The sequence below is a fragment of the Pempheris klunzingeri genome, chromosome 9, assembly GCF_042242105.1.
Source record: "Pempheris klunzingeri isolate RE-2024b chromosome 9, fPemKlu1.hap1, whole genome shotgun sequence".
NCBI classification, from domain to species: domain Eukaryota; kingdom Metazoa; phylum Chordata; class Actinopteri; order Acropomatiformes; family Pempheridae; genus Pempheris; species Pempheris klunzingeri.
Window position 1 is genome coordinate 10,266,483 of NC_092020.1, and position 19,656 is coordinate 10,286,138.

At 42.3% G+C, this 19,656-nt stretch overlaps 1 protein-coding gene across 1 annotated transcript in view; it reads left to right on the plus strand.

Annotated features, from left to right (window-relative positions):
• The first annotated feature begins 9,259 nt into the window (after positions 1-9,259).
• The window catches only part of gfra3 (GDNF family receptor alpha 3), a 40,591-nt gene continuing 30,194 nt past the window's right edge, over positions 9,260-19,656 (plus strand). The window contains exon 1 of the mRNA XM_070837148.1: positions 9,260-9,301. Within this exon, the coding sequence (XP_070693249.1) occupies positions 9,262-9,301 (40 nt within the window). The 5' untranslated portion in view covers positions 9,260-9,261. The remainder of the gene's footprint in view (positions 9,302-19,656) is intronic.

Sequence of the window (19,656 nt, forward strand, 5' to 3'; positions counted from 1 at the left end):
TGCTGTCTATAGTGTTCTGATGTCATGCTTATGATTTCGTACAAACCCAGATAGCTTGCAATTAGGTTAGGTTACAATTCTAATTCTATTATCTTGTTTCTCCCGTGAGATATCCAGTGAGAGTAACTGTGACTTTGAGGCATTAGCATTTTGCAGATGCTCCCCCATAAAAACCCGTGTGCCATTTCAGCACCAGTTATAGGAGTTGCATGTGATACATCATTGTAGACTGTGTGCATGTGTATTTGTGTTGTATATATGAGTGTGTACTTGCAGTGTCCCTCTATGTTGCTGCTATTTATGGTTGGCCAGCCATAAAAGTGTCTCCTCCAGTTCCTCTCTCCTCCATTTATACAATCATCCAGTCCAGCAGTGCACCTAATGGCCCCCAACACAGCACCGTGGATGAGGAGCAGCACAGCCACGGCGCTATGCTCAACACATGCTCTGCACTGAATCCAGTCATCATCGACATGTCCAGGACTGAAACTACAGGAGAGCAATAAGCACAAAATGGCTAAAAATGTGCTCAAACTGGGAAATGAAACACATTAATTTGAATCCAAACATGATTGTGTCAAAATTGGTCATGTATTGCAGTGATCATATGGTGTCCCTGCCTAATACTTTTTGGAAGAAATGTATTTGTTATCTAGATTATGTTCACTCGCAATGTTCCATCCAATCCATGATGTATTACTTTTTTGCGGCATACATCACACAAAGGTGGGCATACAGTGGGTGCTTGTCATACAGGACACAAGAGAACACAGACCAGGGTTTGTACCCTGCATCCTGTGTTCTGTACAAAAATACTTTGTTTGGGTTTGATTCAGTTTAGACAGGAGAGATGTCAAAATGCAGTTATATGCCTTTTGAATGTCTACAGAATGCAAATATGCATATGCAGTGGGACAGTAGGACACTGCACTGTTGCTGATAAAGTGCAGGTAAAATACAGAACCACAAATGGTTATAAGAAATAATAGATATCATGTTTACTAAAATGTCTTTTCTTGCTTTTAAGGAGTAAGGAGCAGAGTCACAGCTTGTTTTTACTATGATTAATGTAAAACATCTTGATACTGCAGACAACAAATGTGTCATTCTTTTGTTATTTTGTTGTGGTCCTTATGTGCAAATGAAATGAAAGTGACGCTACAGTGCTTTAACAGGTGGAGCCCCTGCAGCCATCAAAATGACCCTCCTTTGTAATCTACTTCTCCAGAGACAAAATAACTCTGAAGACTACATGTGGGGACATTTTCTAATATTGCATAATCCTCCCAAATGTACTTTCTTTTATAGTTTCCACCCCATTATAGTCAACCGCAGCCGAGTGCGATCTCTACAATGCTCCTTATATCACTGTATGTGTATTCAGTGTATATTTTGATGACATTCCTTTGGGGAATTCCAATATATCTCTGCACTGTCTGACTAAATGGGTGAAATGCATCTGGTAAATATGCAAAAATTAAATCACATCTGTTCCACACAATACATTGCAACATTTAACTGAATTAAATTTTACACAGGATGTGCTGCAGGAGAAAAAGGAGTCAGACAAAAGGTAGGAAATTATAGGACAGCTCATCGCCTAAAGGTACATGTGCTGACACGAGAAAGAGAAAATCTACATCCATCCCTCAAATATTAACTCATACAAACACTCAGGGAATATTATTATTATTGGACATTTTTACAAAGTTACTAGTGAAATGCTTTCATTGATGGAAACTGCAGACTGTGTGTTTATTAATATCTGTATTTTCTTTCCACAAGTTTCTACTAGTGCCTTTATTACCACATATAATTGTAAAGTGTGTGTGTATCATGATGTCTATATTTGGTCTCACTGTAGTATAATACACTTTTAGTAGTTATTTGTCACCAGGCTAACTTCAAATTTTATCAGGCTCTAGCTAATTCTACTGTCTGCGACCCGTTGAATTAGAGTTCTGTTTTTTATTGATGACTATGCTAATCTCAGTTCTCTCTTTTACTGAATGCTGTAAAGTAGATGCATTAATGACCATTATACAATAGGAAATGTGAAATAATATTTTTAAGCTAGATGGCAATTACATAATTCAGAAATTTTGTTGGAGTAGCACGATTACAGCATGAGGCATTCTATACTGTAGTGTCCAAGCCATTAAACACTGGCTATTCCAATAGGCCAGGGTTATTCAGTTAAAATTCAAAAAGGTCCAGTAACAGAAAACCTCCTCAAGCAAAGGTCTGGAACAGCATAATGTCCCACCTGCATTATGATTCAGGGCCAGGGCCAGTTTATGAGGAACATTTATCTAGAGCTAAGACAGTCTAATACAACAGCCCTTCAACAAATCCTTCTTCATGAAGGTTCTAATGTCCAGTATGTGTAGAAACTGTTTTAGAGAAGTGTTTATTCAAGGATGTAGGGGGTGGTGCTGTTGAACTGTATTGTATAATACAGAGACATGTATCTATTATTTAGCTTACCCTCAGTGATATAAATGAGGTGGACAAAATAATAGAAACAGCTGCCAGACTAGCACAGTACAGTTCAACAGCACCACAAACTACATCTTCCACAATGACGATACAGTTGAATATACACCTCTCTATACAGTTTAAACTCCTATTATAAATAAATGCTCTTTTCTCATTTCAAGTAAATATAGGCTGTATTTAAGGTAAGGTAAGGTAAGATAAGATAGCTCTTTATTAGTCCCACGACGGGGAAATTGACAGCTGCCAGAAGGAAGGACCTGTGATATCGCTCCTTCACACACTGAGGGTGGAGGAGTCTGTCGCTGAAGGAGCTCTCCAGTGCTGTCAGTGTGTCCTTCATGGGGTGGGAGTCGTTCTGTGTCATGAATGATCGCTTCGCCATCATCCTCAACAACTCCTGTTGTGTATGAAGCAGCAGAGAAATGTATTTTAGTCACTTTAAAGTCCCACCAAATAAATATCAATATCAGTATAATTGTATGCTATGTTAGGTATGCTCCTTTATGGTGGAGACTACATGTTTCTTTGTCTTTTGAACAAAGGGCTCCCTCTCTGAACTCAGTTTCCCAGAGTCCTTAAGTTTTCACACATAGGTCCTAAACGTACCCCTGGACCCAGCTTGACAGCTCCCCCACTGAGCTCTCTCATCTGGACTGGGGAGAGTTCAGCTCTCATCCCAGAGCTCTCTCACACCTCTACTCTGGACCCCTGAGGGTCCGGCTCAGCTCTTCCAATTCTCCTCTGGACCTCTGCGGGTCCAGCTCTCTTTCACCCTGGGTTCTGCTGGAGACCAGTTCAGCGCTGCACCTCATTTCAACTGGACCCCTGAGAGTCAAGTTCCAGGCCTGCAGCCCCCCAGCCTCAGTGTGACCAAGTTTATCAGCATCAGCAGGTATGACCCAAAGTCTGGCAGCTGATCTTCAGAGCAACAGGAGCACACCAGCAAGTTAGCAACAAGCTGCTAACTATCAAGGAACAAAGGAGCGACCAGATTCCTCCAGCCTGCAACCAGGACAGCAAGGACAAAGAACCACAACCTTCTTCCAGCCTGGTTCATCAACAGGCTGAGAAAGCAGCACACTGAAAGACCTTCTTCTTCCCTTTTGAGGACTGGTAACAAACTCTAACTGGGCATGTATAGCATAGCATTACTGTATACATGGCTAAGCAATGGTTTAACCTTATTACTTTATTATTAACTTATATAGTATTGGTTTTGCTTTAATGTTCAATGAGTTTGATTATTGTGATGTGTTCTAGTTTACTGTGTAACCATAAAGTTGATGTTAGTTTGCTCACACAGACACAGGGTCTTGTATGCAACTAACCATCCTCTCCTAACCTGGTACCTTTATCGACACACTCACACGTACAGTAATACAAATAGGCCTCGACTGAGAGACAAAGCTAAGCTAACAGCTACAGCACTTCCTTTGTCTGCCTCTGACCCACACACCAGGGGATCTGGTGGCCATTTTGTAGGGAGTTAGCACCTTTTGTAGTCCTCCATGTTACATTCTTTTGCCTGTACATGTACACACTCCCTTCACTCACATACACACACATTGTTAGCTAGTCACAGTCACACTTAGTTAGATTGTTTGTATGTATGATTTTGTTCTAATAAATGTTTTAATCCACATGCTGCCTTCTTTAATATTGTACAAGAGTGAATACTGCCAACCTCTACTCTGTCAAGAACTCTGAAATCCTTCAACTATCAATGTGGTAATTTTGGTTTTAGTTATTAAGTTAATTATTAATCATAATACCAAATTGATAGTTTAGTATTTTATGAGACTGAATCGGTTAAACTGGCTATCTTTTTCTTTGTTTATCAAAGTGGTGCCCCAATCGAGGTGGACTTAACACTAAGTCCCATTAATCAATATAATTATCAATTATCGTAGATAATTATTAATTATTCATGATAGCCAAATTGCCCCAGAAATGGTGCAAACCCCAACATTTGCTGGCGCCCCAGGGTACTGTTGACTACATTTATTTGTGCCCCAAAGTACTGAGCACAACACTCTCATCTAGGGGTCAGGTCTCCTCCCGGTGGGACGTGTCTGGTAAACCTCCAAAGGGAGGCATCCAGGAGGAATCCTGACCAGAGGCCCAAACCACCCCAACTGGCTCTTTTCGATGCGAAGGAGCAGCAGCTCTATTCCAAGCCCCTCCTGGATATTCGAGCTCCTTACCTTATCTCTAAGGCTGAGGCTAGACACCCTGTGGAGGAAACTCATTTCGGCCGCTTGTATCCGCAATCTCGTTCTTTCGGTCGTCACCCAGAGGTCATGACCACAGGTGAGATTTGGAAGAGAGATCGATTGGTAAATCGAGAGCTTCATCTTCTGGCTGGAGTATACAGCACTCGCATTACTGCTGATGCTACACCAATCTGTCTGTACATCTTGCGCTCTCACTAGTGAACAAGATACTTAAACTCCCCCACTTGGTGCAGCAACCTACTCCCTACCTGGAGGGGGCAATCCATCGTTTTACGGCAGAGAACCATGGCCTCAGACTTAAAGGTGCTGACTCTTATCCCGACCTCTTCACACTCTGCTCCAAAGTTCATCGTCTGAAGAAACCAACAGAACCACATCATCTGCAAAAAGCAGAGACACAATTCTGTCTAGACACTCTCCTCACCTCGGCTGCGCCTTGAGATCCTGTCCATGAATATCACAAACAGGATTGGTGACAAGGAACTGGTTGGTTGAGTGAGTCCAACATCCACTGAGAACATGTTTGGCTTTGTACCAAGAATGTGGACACAGCTCTCACTTTGGTCATACAGAGACCAGATGGCTCATAGCAATGAACCCAGTACCCCATACTCCCACAATACCCCCCACAAGACTTGCCATGACCACAATGTCGATCATAGATCATTGGCCTAAAGTGGTCTGGTACCATGTACACAGGGGGTTCCTACCAATCACCCCCCTCCAGGTTTCTCCATCATTACCCACGTGAGCGTTGAGGTCTCCCAGTAGAACTATGGAATTCAACTACTCAAAGCTCATTATCATTCACCCATTCACACAGGAGGAATCTAAGTTGGAGGAGACTATTCTTTCACACATTGGAGATACTTGGGGTTCAGTGTCTCGCCCAAGGACACTTCAACATGCTGACCCATAGGAGCTGGGGATCAAACCACCGACCTTCTGATTGAGGGACGACCCACTCTACCTCTGAGTCACAACCACCCCTTAAAGGATGTCATCCAGAGACTTCAAGAAGGCCGGATACTCTGAACTGCTTTTTGGTGCATAAGCACACACAACAGTCAGAGCCTTTCCACCAGCGACCCATAGTTGTATGGAGGCGGCCCTCTCGCTCACCGAGGAGAACTGCAACACAGTGGCACTCAGCCAGGGGCTTGTCTCTAACCCTGGACAACTCTGGAAAAGGAGAGAGTCCAGCCCCAGTCCAGGAGTTTGGCTCCAGAGCTGTGTGTACACTGTGCATAGAAGTGAGCCCAACTACAGTGGGGCAAAAAAGTATTTAGTCAGCCACCAATTGTGCAAGTTCTCCCACTTAAAAAGATGAGAGAGGCCTGTAATTTTCATCATAGGTATACCTCAACTATGAGAGACAGAATGGGGGGAAAGAATCCAGGAAATCACATTGTAGGATTTTTAATGAATTAATTGGTAAATTCCATCAGATGCTCGCCGGCAATCTCCCTTCCCATGCCTGGCTTCAGGAGGGGGCCTCAGTTTCCCTAACCAGGGTAAGGGAACACTGAACTTCTGGCTCCAATTCATACAGGGGCATTTTGAATCGCTCATAGTCAGGCTTCTCCCCTGGCACCACAATAAGGTGGTGATTCTTTGTGGGCAAATGTGGCGCTCAAGAAAAGTGCCGTCTGATGGCAAGGTAAAGCAGGGACAATATTCTTTATATAGTGTAGACTTAAACTAACATGGACTCCTGCCTGCTTCTCCAAACCGGGAGGGTGGTAACTTCTATCAACTGTAGGTGATACATGAGTATAATAAGTACTTCATACAATTCCACTTCAAAAAATCCATACTATCCCTTTAATGTTTCATGACATTTGTGCAAAGATGTATTTTGAATTGTATGACTGCTATTGAGTGTTGGCTGGGTTGTTTTTCTGTCAAAATCTGTTGTCCAGATTTCTCCCACCTCTATTTTTCATTGACAGTTTAGAAAAACGGTGTGCCATGAGGATGTTTCTGAGACCTCTGATTTAAACTCTGACGCCATAATTCTTGATGAACATCTGTTGAATGAATAAATATGTTTACTACAACTGTGTGTTTTGCGTGTAATATTTAGGGGCCAGTACAGTAAATAGTCCTATTCGATTACTGTTCTAATCCACATTATGGCAGGATCCACTCAACTAGGTAAAGAGAAACAACAGTCCATCATGGCTTTAAGACATGAAGGTCAGTCAATGTGGAAAATTTCAAGAACTTTGAATGTTTCCTCAAGTGCAGTCGTGAAAACCATCAAACTCTATGATGAAAGTGGCTCGCATGAGGACCCCCCCAGGAAAGGAAGACCAAGAGTTACCTCTGCTGCAGAGGATAAGTTCATTAAAATGATCAGCCTTAGAAACCACAAACTAATAGCACCGCAGATTAGAGCCACATAAATGCTTCACAGAGCTCAAGTAGCTGGTGATGCTGTTGGTGATTCATTGAAAATTCAAGGCACACTGAACCAGCATGGCTACCACAGCATTCTGCAGCCACATGCCGTCCCATCTGGTTTGAGCTTAGTGGGACCATCATTTATTTTCCAACAGCACAATGAGCCCAAACACTCCTCCAGGCTGTGTGAGGACTATTTAACCAAGAGGGAGAGTGATGGAGTGCTGCGTCAGGTGACCTGTCCTCCACAATCACCTGACCTAAACCCAGCTGAGATGGTTTGGGATGCACCTCAGCAGATTGTTGGAAAAACCATCGAGGTGACGACCTCATGACGCTGAATGAGAGAAAGCCAAGAGTGTGTAAAGCTGTCATCAAAGAAAGAGGGGGCTACTCCGAAGAATCTACAATATAACACATGTTCTGGTTTGTTTAAGACTTTTTTGTTTACTACATAAATCCATAATATGTTCCTTCATAGATTTAATCTTCAGTAGTAAGTTAAAATGTAGAAAATGATAAAAAAAATAAACAAAAACCCATTGAATGAGAAGGAATGTCCAAACATTTGACGAGAACTATGTATATTTCTGAAAATAAATAAACATACCTTTCCCTTCCATGAATGCAGGAGGAAAACCCCATAACAGATTGAACAGTGTTTTGAATTGAGGCTCTGGCTGAAGTTGTACCCAAGCCTGGTTCTGTTCCAGGTTTCTTCCCGTTAAAGGGGAGTTCTTCCTCCACTGTTTCCTAATATAATATCTGATGCTGCTCATGTGGGGATTCTTGAATCCTTAATGTTGAATTCCTGAATCGTTGGGTCTCTCTCTAATTAAAGAGTTTGGTCTAGACCTGCTCTTTATGGAAAGAGTCTTGAGATAACACTGTTATGAATTGGCGCTCTATAAATAATGATTGATTGATTGATCGATATTGTTTAACCAGATGCAAATTGTGAAAGAAATGTGTTTTCCTGCTCATTGCCATATTTGCTTTGAAAAATGCACAGTTGTACTCAGAGGAAATCAGAAAATCACATAGAACTGATAAGGAAAACATGCCAATTTATACTTCAATGGCGTGAGGCCTGTTTAAGCAGGTTAGATTGACTGAAAATGGAAACACGGTGTATACAATGCATAAATAAATAAATTTCATGATTTCAATATGTGCAACCCATGACAATATTTTTTTCATGTTAATCGAACATTTTTCTAGTATTTTTGATAATTAAAGTATAATATATAATGTATTTGGATCTATTTTAGCCCATTGGCTATTATTCCAAGAGTCTGCATCTGATTTTTAAAACTGAATTTTACCATCCAATATTTTATAAATAATGCAACATGTAATTATGGACACACACATCACAGAGATCTACACGCGCGCGCACACACACACACACACATGAATGCATTGTTACTAACATTAATTAATCCATTAAAAAATGCAACTTAAGGTGTGTGACTACTCCATGACCTCAGCGGCCGGTGGGCCTATTGTCTTCCCTTTCTTTACTGTCCCTAAAGGTGATGATGATAATGATCTGAGGAGGAGGAGGAAGAGGAGAGAGAGGAGGAGGGAAGGAGGGAGAGGAGGGGGAGGGATATGAGCGGCTAATAACCCCAGCCTCCTCGCCTGTCAGCATCCTGATCGCAGAATGGACCCCTTCACCAGCGGAGCCGCGTCGTGATGACTGTCCGCGGGCCGAGCTGCAGCCGGGTGACGCCTGACATTTCCTCCATCCAGCAGTTGATTTCTCCAAGCAGCGCGGCGTGAAGCTGGAGCTTTGGCACACACACATACACACACACACAAACACACACACACACTCACTCACTCACTCACTCTCAGAGGAACCTCTGTGGCGCGTACTTTGCTCCGACACGCTCCTCCGAGGCTTCCTCTTCCTTCCATCTGGGAATTTGGAACTTGTGGGACTTTACCGTCGCAAACAGGGAACAAAAGGCGGACAGACAGACGGACGGACGGACAGTGTCGGTGCGGTGCATGTAGCGGCGGGCTGGCCGTCAGTCTGCGGGGCGCACAGCGGTGCTGCTGGACCAGCCGAGGACGCACCAAGTCCCGTCCCACATCCCTCTTTTACTCAGCAAACATGATTCTCCTCGGGACTGTCCTCGCTCTGCTCTTCTCAGGTACGTCCAGTGATTTGATTATTCCAACAAAAAAAAAAAAAAAGAAGAGAGAACTCTGGTGAAACACCTGAACAAACATCTCGGCTTTGTCTAGATGGTCCTGGACTCCCAACTTAGATGGGGATGAGGAAGGAGCGGGAGAGTCACACTTCATTTGCAGGCTCGTGTTTTGCTTTAAAGTAGAGACAGATATTCTTGCCTCTCTGTGTCATCTCCTTCTATTATTCTGAGCTGCTGGTTTCTTTTTTTTTTTTGGATGGGGGGTGGGCACGTTTGGTCAATTTCACGCTCTTGGAGCCACTGGGATATAAAGAAGTGTGTTTTTTCCTCCCAACTTCCTAACTTCTGCAGAGAAATATGTTTCATTGCATTGGTACTTTTTAAATCTACAAGTATGGTTTGTGTGTCAGTGATTCAGGTTTTGGCTGTGCTCCTGTGCTCCTGCGCTCTAAGTTGAAGCAATAAATCTCCCCTCTGTTTTTCTGGTGCTAAACGCCACTAGGCTACGCCCTTCCAGCTCCGAGCCCTGACCTGAACTTTAAAATGATGAGTGACCCTACACACATGCTGACTGATGCTGACAGCTATTAGAACCGCAGGAAGTCAGGGCGCTATTTTAAGGGCTGGGTCCCAGCAATAGAGCAAAATCATTTCTTGTGGATGTAGTGACACTCAGAGGGTCCTCTAGTTCGTTAAAATGAAATATAATTTTTTTTTTTTTTACGTGCACAATGTTTTAAAGCGAGCTGCTGTTGAAATGCTGTTTTTAATGCCACATTTAGCTTTTTGCAGACGAGAAAAGGCAAATAAAGTACAAAAAAGAGATTTTTTTTTAAAGATTAAGAAACGAAAACTGAAGCAGAATGTTCATGATAAATATTAAAGAAGTAAATCTGAATGGAAAATGTGTGATTAAGAGGAAGAATGGGACAAAAAAAGAGGCCAAAACAGAATTTGATCCTCTGTGGACCAAATGTAGCTCCTCCTTCAGTTTTAATGATTAATGATTTAATGATTTACCACTTTATTTCAGCAGCTTGTCCAGGAGACTGAAGGAAAGATTTAGGCATGAAATCAGTAGTTTGCGTGGATGTATACACTTACTAAATGACAATAAATACATTTTAAAGATGTTTAATATGGGATGTTTTCCTGTTGTGCTGAGTTAGTACGCCCTTACAGATCTCCTTACAGCTCCAAAGATGTGTTGTCCTGGTTATTGTAAATAGAGAACCTTTGAGGATCATTTCTAACACGTTTCTTTATATGACTTTACAATGAATATCATTTCATACCTACAGTAGAACTTTTTAGAATGCCTTTCTTTTCCCCATTGATTGTGTCTGATGAAGACTATACACCCTGAGAGAGTTGTGGCTATTTCATGACTGTTTAATTCTTCCCTCATGTTAGCATTGATGATAAACATGGCTTCAAAGGCTGAAACCACTTGCATGACATGAATAGTTGCATAAATATAATTTGGCTTCTCATCCATGCACAGACACACTTGTCTGGAAAAGTTTTTAGTCTCAATCCAATTGTAGTTAATGTGGCTTTTTGGTGATTGCTTTGCAATTAATGAATGTGAAATTGTCTTGATGATGACCTTGTTAAGTTTATTCCTTTTTCTCTCTGTGTGTAGGATAATGTCCTCTGGAGTCAGTGTGTGAGAGCTAAAAGCTTAGAAATGAAAAGCAAATCGAAAGAAAAAAGGCATCTTTACAGCACCGTGAACATACTGTTTGAGAATGTCTGATGCGTTCTTCATAGCGCAGTAAAAGGTTGTGTTGAAGCCTAAAACAGCCCATTCTCATTCCAAAAGTGACAACAGAGGGCATTTTTTCAAGGGGGTTAAAATGACACATTTTTGTCATTAAAATGACACATTTTTATGTAAGTTACCACTAAGTTACCCTTATCATGAGGTAGTCATGTGCTATAAAGAGCAACAAAGTTAATGTAGCGAGGATGTTGGGGTGGTTGATGGGTCAGACACCAGACTTTTACTCAGGAGACTGCTGTTTGTGGCCCGTGTGAAATCAATGTTGACTTATTTTAACTGAAACGTACATAATTTAATTCTTAGCTTATGTCATGTACATTATATATCCTCACTTTCATAAATAGCATCCTGATTTTAATCCAAAACATAATTTTTTCCTAAACCTAAACATGCCATTTTGGTGCCTAAACCTAACCAAACAGCACCTCTGTCACAATGTTAACTTACATCACGGATGTAACTGTAGTTATTAGCTTGATTGTGGCTTGTCCCCATCAGTCCTACAGAAAGAACTGAAAACACTAATTGCAAATTGAACTATTTAATCATTTCGGTATGAGGACGTGTTGTTAAAACAACCATTTGGTGGAATTATATAACGCTGTATGTGCTGAGAGTGGCAGACAGGTGGGAGCAGTGTTAGCCTACAGATAGCAGGGAGGATCCAATGTACAGAGGGAAGAGAAAACAGAGAGAAAGAAAACAAACTGTTAAATACTTGTGTCCAAAATAATAAGGGCCAATAAATGTGAGGAAACAAAGTCTTGTTTGTTAGAGACAAAAGCATGGAACAGATTTAATTTTTAATCAATGTGCATGTTAAACTTCAGGAATACACAGGGAGAGATCTGAAAGGATGAGTCTCATTTTTCTCTTCCCTGGTTCTTTGGTCAAATTTGATCAGAGTGCCTGAGAATGTGAGAAGGCTTCGACATGGCATGCCTGTCTCTGGCTGTTAGTTGATGTTTTCTGTGGTTTAAGTTTGACTAATAAGACAAAAGCTGACTAACAGGTTTTAGTTTGCTTACTTTCAGATGTGATGTGATTAAGCCACATTTTCGAATTTTTAATTCTCATGTACATCCATACATAATGTTAAACCAGTAAGGTAGGGTATCTAGAGATCATTCTAAGCTTTACTTTTCTTATACTACATTAGTTGGATATGCAGTACTGTGCAAAAGTCTTAGGCAGGTGTGAAGAAATGCTGTATAGTAAGAATGCTCTCAAAAATATAGATTTTAATTGTTTATTTTTATTGATTTACAAAATGCAAAGTGAGCGAACAGAAGAAAAATTTAAACCAAATCAGTATGTGGTGTGACCAGCCTTTGCCTTCAAAACAGTATCAATTCTTCAGGTACACTGGCACAGAGTCAGTGATTTTGTTGGATCATATTCAGGTGTATGATGAACCAGTTATACCAAACAACTGCTGATGACCATCAGTTTCATATGTAGGTTGAAACATGAAGTGAAACAGAAAAAGCTGTTGGAGGATTAAAACTGGGGGAGGAACATCCAAACTCTGCTACCAAGGTTGGTGAAGACAGTTTGATGTCACAGGTCATCATGTTCAGACTGAGCACAGCAACAAGACACCAGGTGGTTCTACTGCATCAGCAAGGCCTCTGCCAGGCAAAGATTTCAGAGCAGACTGAGGTTTCAACATGTGCTGTTTGAAGAAGCACAAAGAAACGGGCGACGCTGAGGACCGTAGACACAGCGGTCAGCCAAGGAAACTTAGTGCAGCAGATGAAGGACACATTGTGTTTACTTCCCTTTGAGATCAGAAGATGTCCAGCAGTGTCATCAGCTCTGAACCAGCAGTAACCAGCGGGACCCTGGAACACCATCTACTGTCCAGAGAAGTCTGGTCAGAAGTGGTCTTCATGGAAGTATTGTGGCCAAAAAGCCAAACCTCTGACGTGGAAACATGACCAAGAGACTCAACTGTGCATCAACACACAGGAACTGGGGAGCAGGAAAATGGACTGATGAAGCTAAATGGTAAATATGTGGCTGTAGCAGAAGGCAGTTTGTTCCCGGTACAATAATGAGTGTCTGCAGGCAACAGTGAAGCTGGTGGAGGTTCTCTGCAAGTTTGGGACTGCACTTCTGCTAATGGAGTTGGGGATTTGGTCAGAGTTAATGGTGTCCTCAATGCTGAGAAACACAGGCAGATACTAATCCATCATGTAATACCATCAGGGAGGTCTGATTGGCCCCAAATTTATTCTGCAGCAGGACAACGACCCCACACATACAGCCAGTGTCATTAGGAACTATCTTCAGCGTAAAGAAGTGATGATCTCACCATCATGCAGTCTGTCTGGGATCACATGAAGAGACAGAAGGATCTGTGGCAGAATACATCCACAGAAGGTCTGTGGTTAGTTCTCCAACATGTCTGGAACAACCTCCCTATTGAGTTCCTTTAGAAACTGTGTGCAAGAGTACTTGAAGAGCTGATGCTGTTTTGAAGGCAAAGGCTGGTCACAGCAAATACTGATTTCATTTCGATTTTTCTTTTGTTTGTTCACTGTATTTTGTAAATTGGTAAAAAAATAACAATTGAATTCTTTGGTGTGCAGTGTTTATGTCTTCCACTTCTGAAATCTATGCAGAATGAGTTAGAATTGTTCACACTGAGCCAGTGGTACATGGAAGTAAAAATGGAATATATAATGTAACCTCAATTCCTGACTATTCTTAACGTAAGAACTGCTTTTCAAAAATAACATTTCTTAATATAAGAAAAACCTATCTGCCATGGTGGCAGGATGTCTGAAATTTTTACCTGCCACGGCCAACATTCAGTGTGTGTTTGGCAGGTGACACCTGCTAATTTCATCCCCTGGCTGTTTTTGATTCCATGCAAGACACAGAGTCCTTACAATGTTACTTAGATCTGTTTTTGTGGCCTTTATTGCTGTAGTTTCACTTTAAATTGCACTGGTGCGACATGGTAGGCTCGCGTGACAATAGACTAAAGATCAGCCTGACATTAATCTTTATTTTCCTCATCAGCACACATAAAGTATGCCGACATGTTATATTAAGTCAATTTTTTAAATAAGCTGATGGCTGCCCTGCCATGTACCCCTTGGTAACGGCAGAAGAGCCCCGTGGCATACAAGCACCCTTGGCTGGGAATCAGTGGCTTATGTTTCGGCTGCAGTAGGACTAATGAAATTCCCACACAGTGGCTATATGTGAGCGTGGTCAGTACTGCAGCACGGCCCCGCTGTGTTCATTAGCTGTGTTAATGATTGTCCAGCTTGTAGAGACACTGTAATGTTGAGTGACAGACTCATATATCTCTCTGTCTCTCTGCCTCAGGTTCACCCACCCTCCCCCTTCCCTCTCTCCCTGAAGGCTTTCAGGTCGTGTCTGATTTTCCTTTTTTTCAATCTCAATCTAAATTCCCCCGCGGATTCAGCGGTGCGTCAGAATAAATTGTTCAAGTCGTTCAATGAGGAAGTGCAGTCAACCGACGCTGGTGTGCAAACACATTTGGAGCGGCGGTGGTTGACGTCTTATCGGTGTGCAGGCAGGTGTGGATGTTTGTGTGTATTTTTAGGGGTGGGGGGGTGCGTGAAAGGGCTCATTTTGCCTACATGCCACTTGTGAGTTTTTGAAGACCTATACTGACACCGATGCTTTGTGAGTGAAGCTGCCCACAATTTTTACGGATCATAATCTGAACTCTTTCTCTTTAAAGGCCTGGACTTGTTTTCCTAACCAGCCTCTTACTGAGTGATGGGCTCCAATATTAATACAGAAGTTAGAACAGGTTTGATTATTTAAATTGAGACAGACTGATTGTGGTGTTTTGTCTGTCTTCCTCTCACTGGTTTAAAGGGCTTCAGACTGTTTATTTAACAGATATACATGGTACAAATATAATATAGGTAAAATCGACTGCCAGCTGGAAACTGTCTATACATTTTTGCTTTTTTGTGGAGCTGTTCATACTTTGACAGTAGATCTTAAATAAAAGAGAACGGTGCAACACAGGTAATAAGGTGCCATAATTTTTGGACTCTCAAGCTCTCCATTCCCTCGGAGGCCAGCACTGTCAAGACAACTTGCTGGTCGTAGGCACAAATTCTTAGGTCAAACTTCACAGCGATTCCTTGTGGGATGACTGAATTTCCACATTTTTAAACTGATCCTTTAGACTGAAAGAACCACAGAAGATGTTGTGCTACTGTCTTTAAAGGATGAGTAGCAGTCTACATGACCAGTGAACTAACAAAAACATTACTGGAACACCCCTTTGAATAAAAGAAAAAACATAGGCAAACTGATATATTGATACACATATTGTTTAAGTTATATATGGTCCGACTGCAGACATTAGCTCCACACACACACACACACACACAGCGGCTGTGGCTCAGAGGTAGAGTGGGTCGTCCCTCAATCGGAAGGTCGATCCCCGGCTCCTATGGGTCAGCATGTCGAAGTGTCCTTGGGCAAGACACTGAAGCCCAACCTGCTCCTGAAGCAGCTTCAGTGTGAATGAACAGTCTCCTCCAGCTTAGATTCCTCCTGAATGAATGATGTGTGAATGAGGATGTGATGTAAAAGCTCTTTGAGTGGTTGAAATGAGTAGAAAGGAACTGTACAAATACAGACCAATTACCATTTACACACACACACACACACACACACACACACACAGGTGTTCGGTGTTTCTAAGTGTGAGCTGTAGGCTAACAACCGTGCTAACACACCAGTTATGGATGATTCCACAACTCTGCAGGAGTGTGTACTTTGAACAATATGAGTCCTTCCAGCAGGGAGAGAGAGACAGAGAAAGAGGTAGAGAGAGAGAGAGAGAGAGAGAGAGAGGCACAGAGAGAGAGAATGTCTTATCTGTATTGATCTCTAGTGACAGATAATGACGTCAATGAAGAGCAGTGAGGCCAGAGAAATGAGCATCATAAACCTACTTTGATGATAAGTGTAAAAAGCTGCTAGGAATAGGACAGGCGATCATCCCAGGTCAGAGGAGAGAAGGGGTGAGGGAGAACGAGAGAGAAAGAGAGAAGAGAGAGGGCGGGAGAAAGAGCAATGAAGAGGATTAGAAGTGTGTGAGGTGAATGAACTTGGTAGAGGAGGTGAGGAAATCCATCTTCCTTCTGCTGTTGCATTTAATGAAAAATGAGCAACTTACCTGGCCTCCATCCACCTGGTTCCATCTGATCTGGTTTTGGAGGTGTGTGTGTGTGTGTGTGTGTGTGTGTGTGTGGTGTGCATATGTGAGTGTGTGTGTGTCATAGGGTTCTTCTCAAAGGGAATGGTGTATCCAAGTGGGTAGTTTGGAGGTCGTCTGTGTATTTTGTTGATAACTGGGATTTGGAACTCAAACAGGGGGGCGGCAGATGGTGTGTTGGCTTCTGCTTTCGTGGTAGTGTGTGTGCGTGTGTGTGTGTGTCAAGTGTGTGAACGGGCCTTAGAGAGAGTGCTGTGTGTGTATGTTGGTGTGTCCTTACTCAAACTCAGTGGTGGGCACGAGTCAGTGGTCCCTGAAGGTAGCGTTGCTCTCTGTGGTCAGAGTCTGGGCTGATCCCAGGTCAGCCGTGGTCTGACCTCAGGCCCATCTGCTATCATGATGACAGATGTGTCAGAGACTAGTTTCAGATCTGTGGCTGGACCCACAATCCCCAGTTAGTCTTTCGGACAGACTGCCCTCCCTGTTGGCAGGAGGACCTCTGCCAGATATTTAGTTTGGGTCTTCAGACCCTAAATATGTTGGAAACCCACTGTGTTTTCTCCTCTCTACTTTTGGTGTAACACTAAGATGCACAAAACTGTCTTATGGCCTACTCCTATAAAGGCTCATACTTTCTTTTATACTTTTTAAATGTAGGATGTTATGTTGGATATGGCTTTTTATTGTATGGTTATTCTTACCTGATAAGAAAAAAGTAGTTAATTACGTGGAAGTTAATTATAAGCTAGGGCCGCTGCATATGCAGTGCGAAAAATGAGAATTTTAACGACCAGGAAGTGACAATAAATCCTCTGGTTTCCTCTGGTCAGTACAACGTGTTAAGGTGTGTTAGGTGTGGTAGTCCGGCTCTGTGGGTGAGTTTTAAACCTCAGGTTTGTGATACAAATGAAGACTCCCCTTCCTGGTTTACTACGGCAGGTGCAAAGCAAGTAGATTTAAAAATAGTTTTTGTTTTTTGCACCTTTAGATTATGATGTTGCGATGGTAGAGGGCTCAGTTGTTTGAGGAGTCAGCCATCAGCATCTGCTCAGCCCTGGTCTCCAGTGCATCGGTTCCTATGTGTGAATGGGGTGTTACTGTCTGTCTTACATCACAACTCTCCAGCAGTTATCCTGTAGGCCTCATCTGACTCACTCTTTTTCAGCAACCCCCCCCCCCCCACTTTGCACAGTTTCTTTGCACAATGTAAAGAAAAATGGGAGGCATTCATCACTGTCTGAGACCTTTGCAACCATTCAGACAATATCCATTATTTTGCTCTTTGATCACAAATTACACTAATTATGGCTCCTCTATTACCTCCATTTTTCATAAACAAGGAGGAGAAGGGAAATGAGAATGTAGAGGCTTAGTGATTCAGAGGCTCGGAGTGTCTGTGAAATGTGATTAGAAAGTTGCAGGTGACACACTGACTTCTGGAGAGATGATTCTGGTTAATGTAGGAGAGGGGAGAGCACTGGGGTGCTGGCATAGGGTGGCCGAGACCGGAACCAAAGCTCAGCTCATATCATTGATTTTCTGCAAACTGCTCCACATGCTCTTGCTCCCACAATTTTTTTTATTATTAGATTGGTTGACTAACCCTGGTGCTGTAGAACTAATTTTACCACTATGATGAAGTTTTTTGCTCTGTCAAAAGGTCACTCAGACTCCAATTATTGGCTCTCAACTTAAGCTTTTACTAAGGAAGCACAGAATAGAGAACCGGCGTCCACACAGCGACCCTCAGATGTCCTCCAATCACAGGCTGCAAACCCACAGTCAGTCTTTACTCTGAATGAACCCCTTCAACGAAAGCTGTTCCACTGCTGCTTGTTGTAACCTGTGCTGGCCTAGATGGTGTTAGATTCTTGATGGTGATCATGCTGTCAAACACGTGGTGCCATATAGCAAGCTCCAACTTGGGTCCACTTACTAGTTTGTTCTAAAGCTTTGAACTCCACTCTCTTTATCCTGAGGAAGACAGCGCTGACTCACTTGAGTGACGAAAGAACAGGCGACTTAAAATTTGCCGTGGCACAATTTGCGGTGGCTGATGACGAGTGAGAAAACGATGTCTGCCGATGAAGACCGCGCGATGCAGTTATAGAAAGAAAAAGGTTGAAAACTGTAAGAAAAGGTGGTAAATAGAGCTCCAATGTATTTCCAAGCTCAGGAACAAAATGATATGCAATATGTGATATTTAACTTGTGAAGTAATACAGTGTCTTTGACTGAAACTACTGATGAAACTGTGTGATAAGGTTGAAAGCATCTCCTCCAGGAGCAGAGGCCACAGCCCGTTCTGCTTATAGATATGGATTTATTTTTACATTGAAATGGTGATTTAAATTTCAAAGAAAAAATAAACTGTACTCATGTACTGATGACTTTAGTCCCCACAAAGTTGACCCTTTGATGCTAAGCACTAAACACAGTGGTGGGAATACTTTCACCCAGAGAAACACTTCTGTCCCTGTTTCTTCACCACAGAGAGCTCTGAAATGTTGCGTGCCAAATCTAAGAGGGAGATATTTGTGCTGAGGGACGGATAGGAGTTCATGACAGTACATGATAAAATGTGCTCTGGCCAGGCAAGCCAGTGAGACTGTGCAGTCATAATAATAGGAGTGGAATCACACTGGATTAGCTATAAACGAATCTAGCATGTTTCAGATTCAATCCAACCCTGTGGCACACAACGTAAAATCCACACAAAGGCCAGGAGGAGCTGGTGCTGTTTATGGTAATTGCATTACCACCTCCAAAGTGGAGTACTAATGATATATTGCTGCCGAACATTATTAGACGATGAGCTCCTACCTGTGACAGGTGAAGCAGCCTCAGGTGATGTTGTATTGACCGCTCTATCACACTTAACTGACGTAGTGCAGCTAGTGATTGATTTGTTTATATGTTTAGTTGTCCGTTCATCCTTGACGCAAAATATATTACAGTGCTGAGAGAACTATGATGACACTATATTGTTTTCTATTTTCAGGGTGATAAGATAAGCACAGATTGTTTGCTAAAGTTGAAGCACTTTTTAACTCACGCTTTCGCTTCAGTTCGCCAAGGGTGAATTTGAGTCGACATACATTTTTGGGATTTTACAAGAAATTGTGATCTACATCACTGTCACCTGTCAAGTCCTCACTGATTAACATGATTCTGACATTTAAAAAGGCAGGTTGTGGTTTCACAATGGGATTATGCATCAGAGCAATTCTTGGCTGGGCGCTGTGACTTCCTGGAGCCTTCTCACTGTGAGGCCGCCTGGCACACTGCCCTATAATACCCGGTGGAGTTCATTGAAAAAAATAAGGAAATGGTGAAAATGAGTGC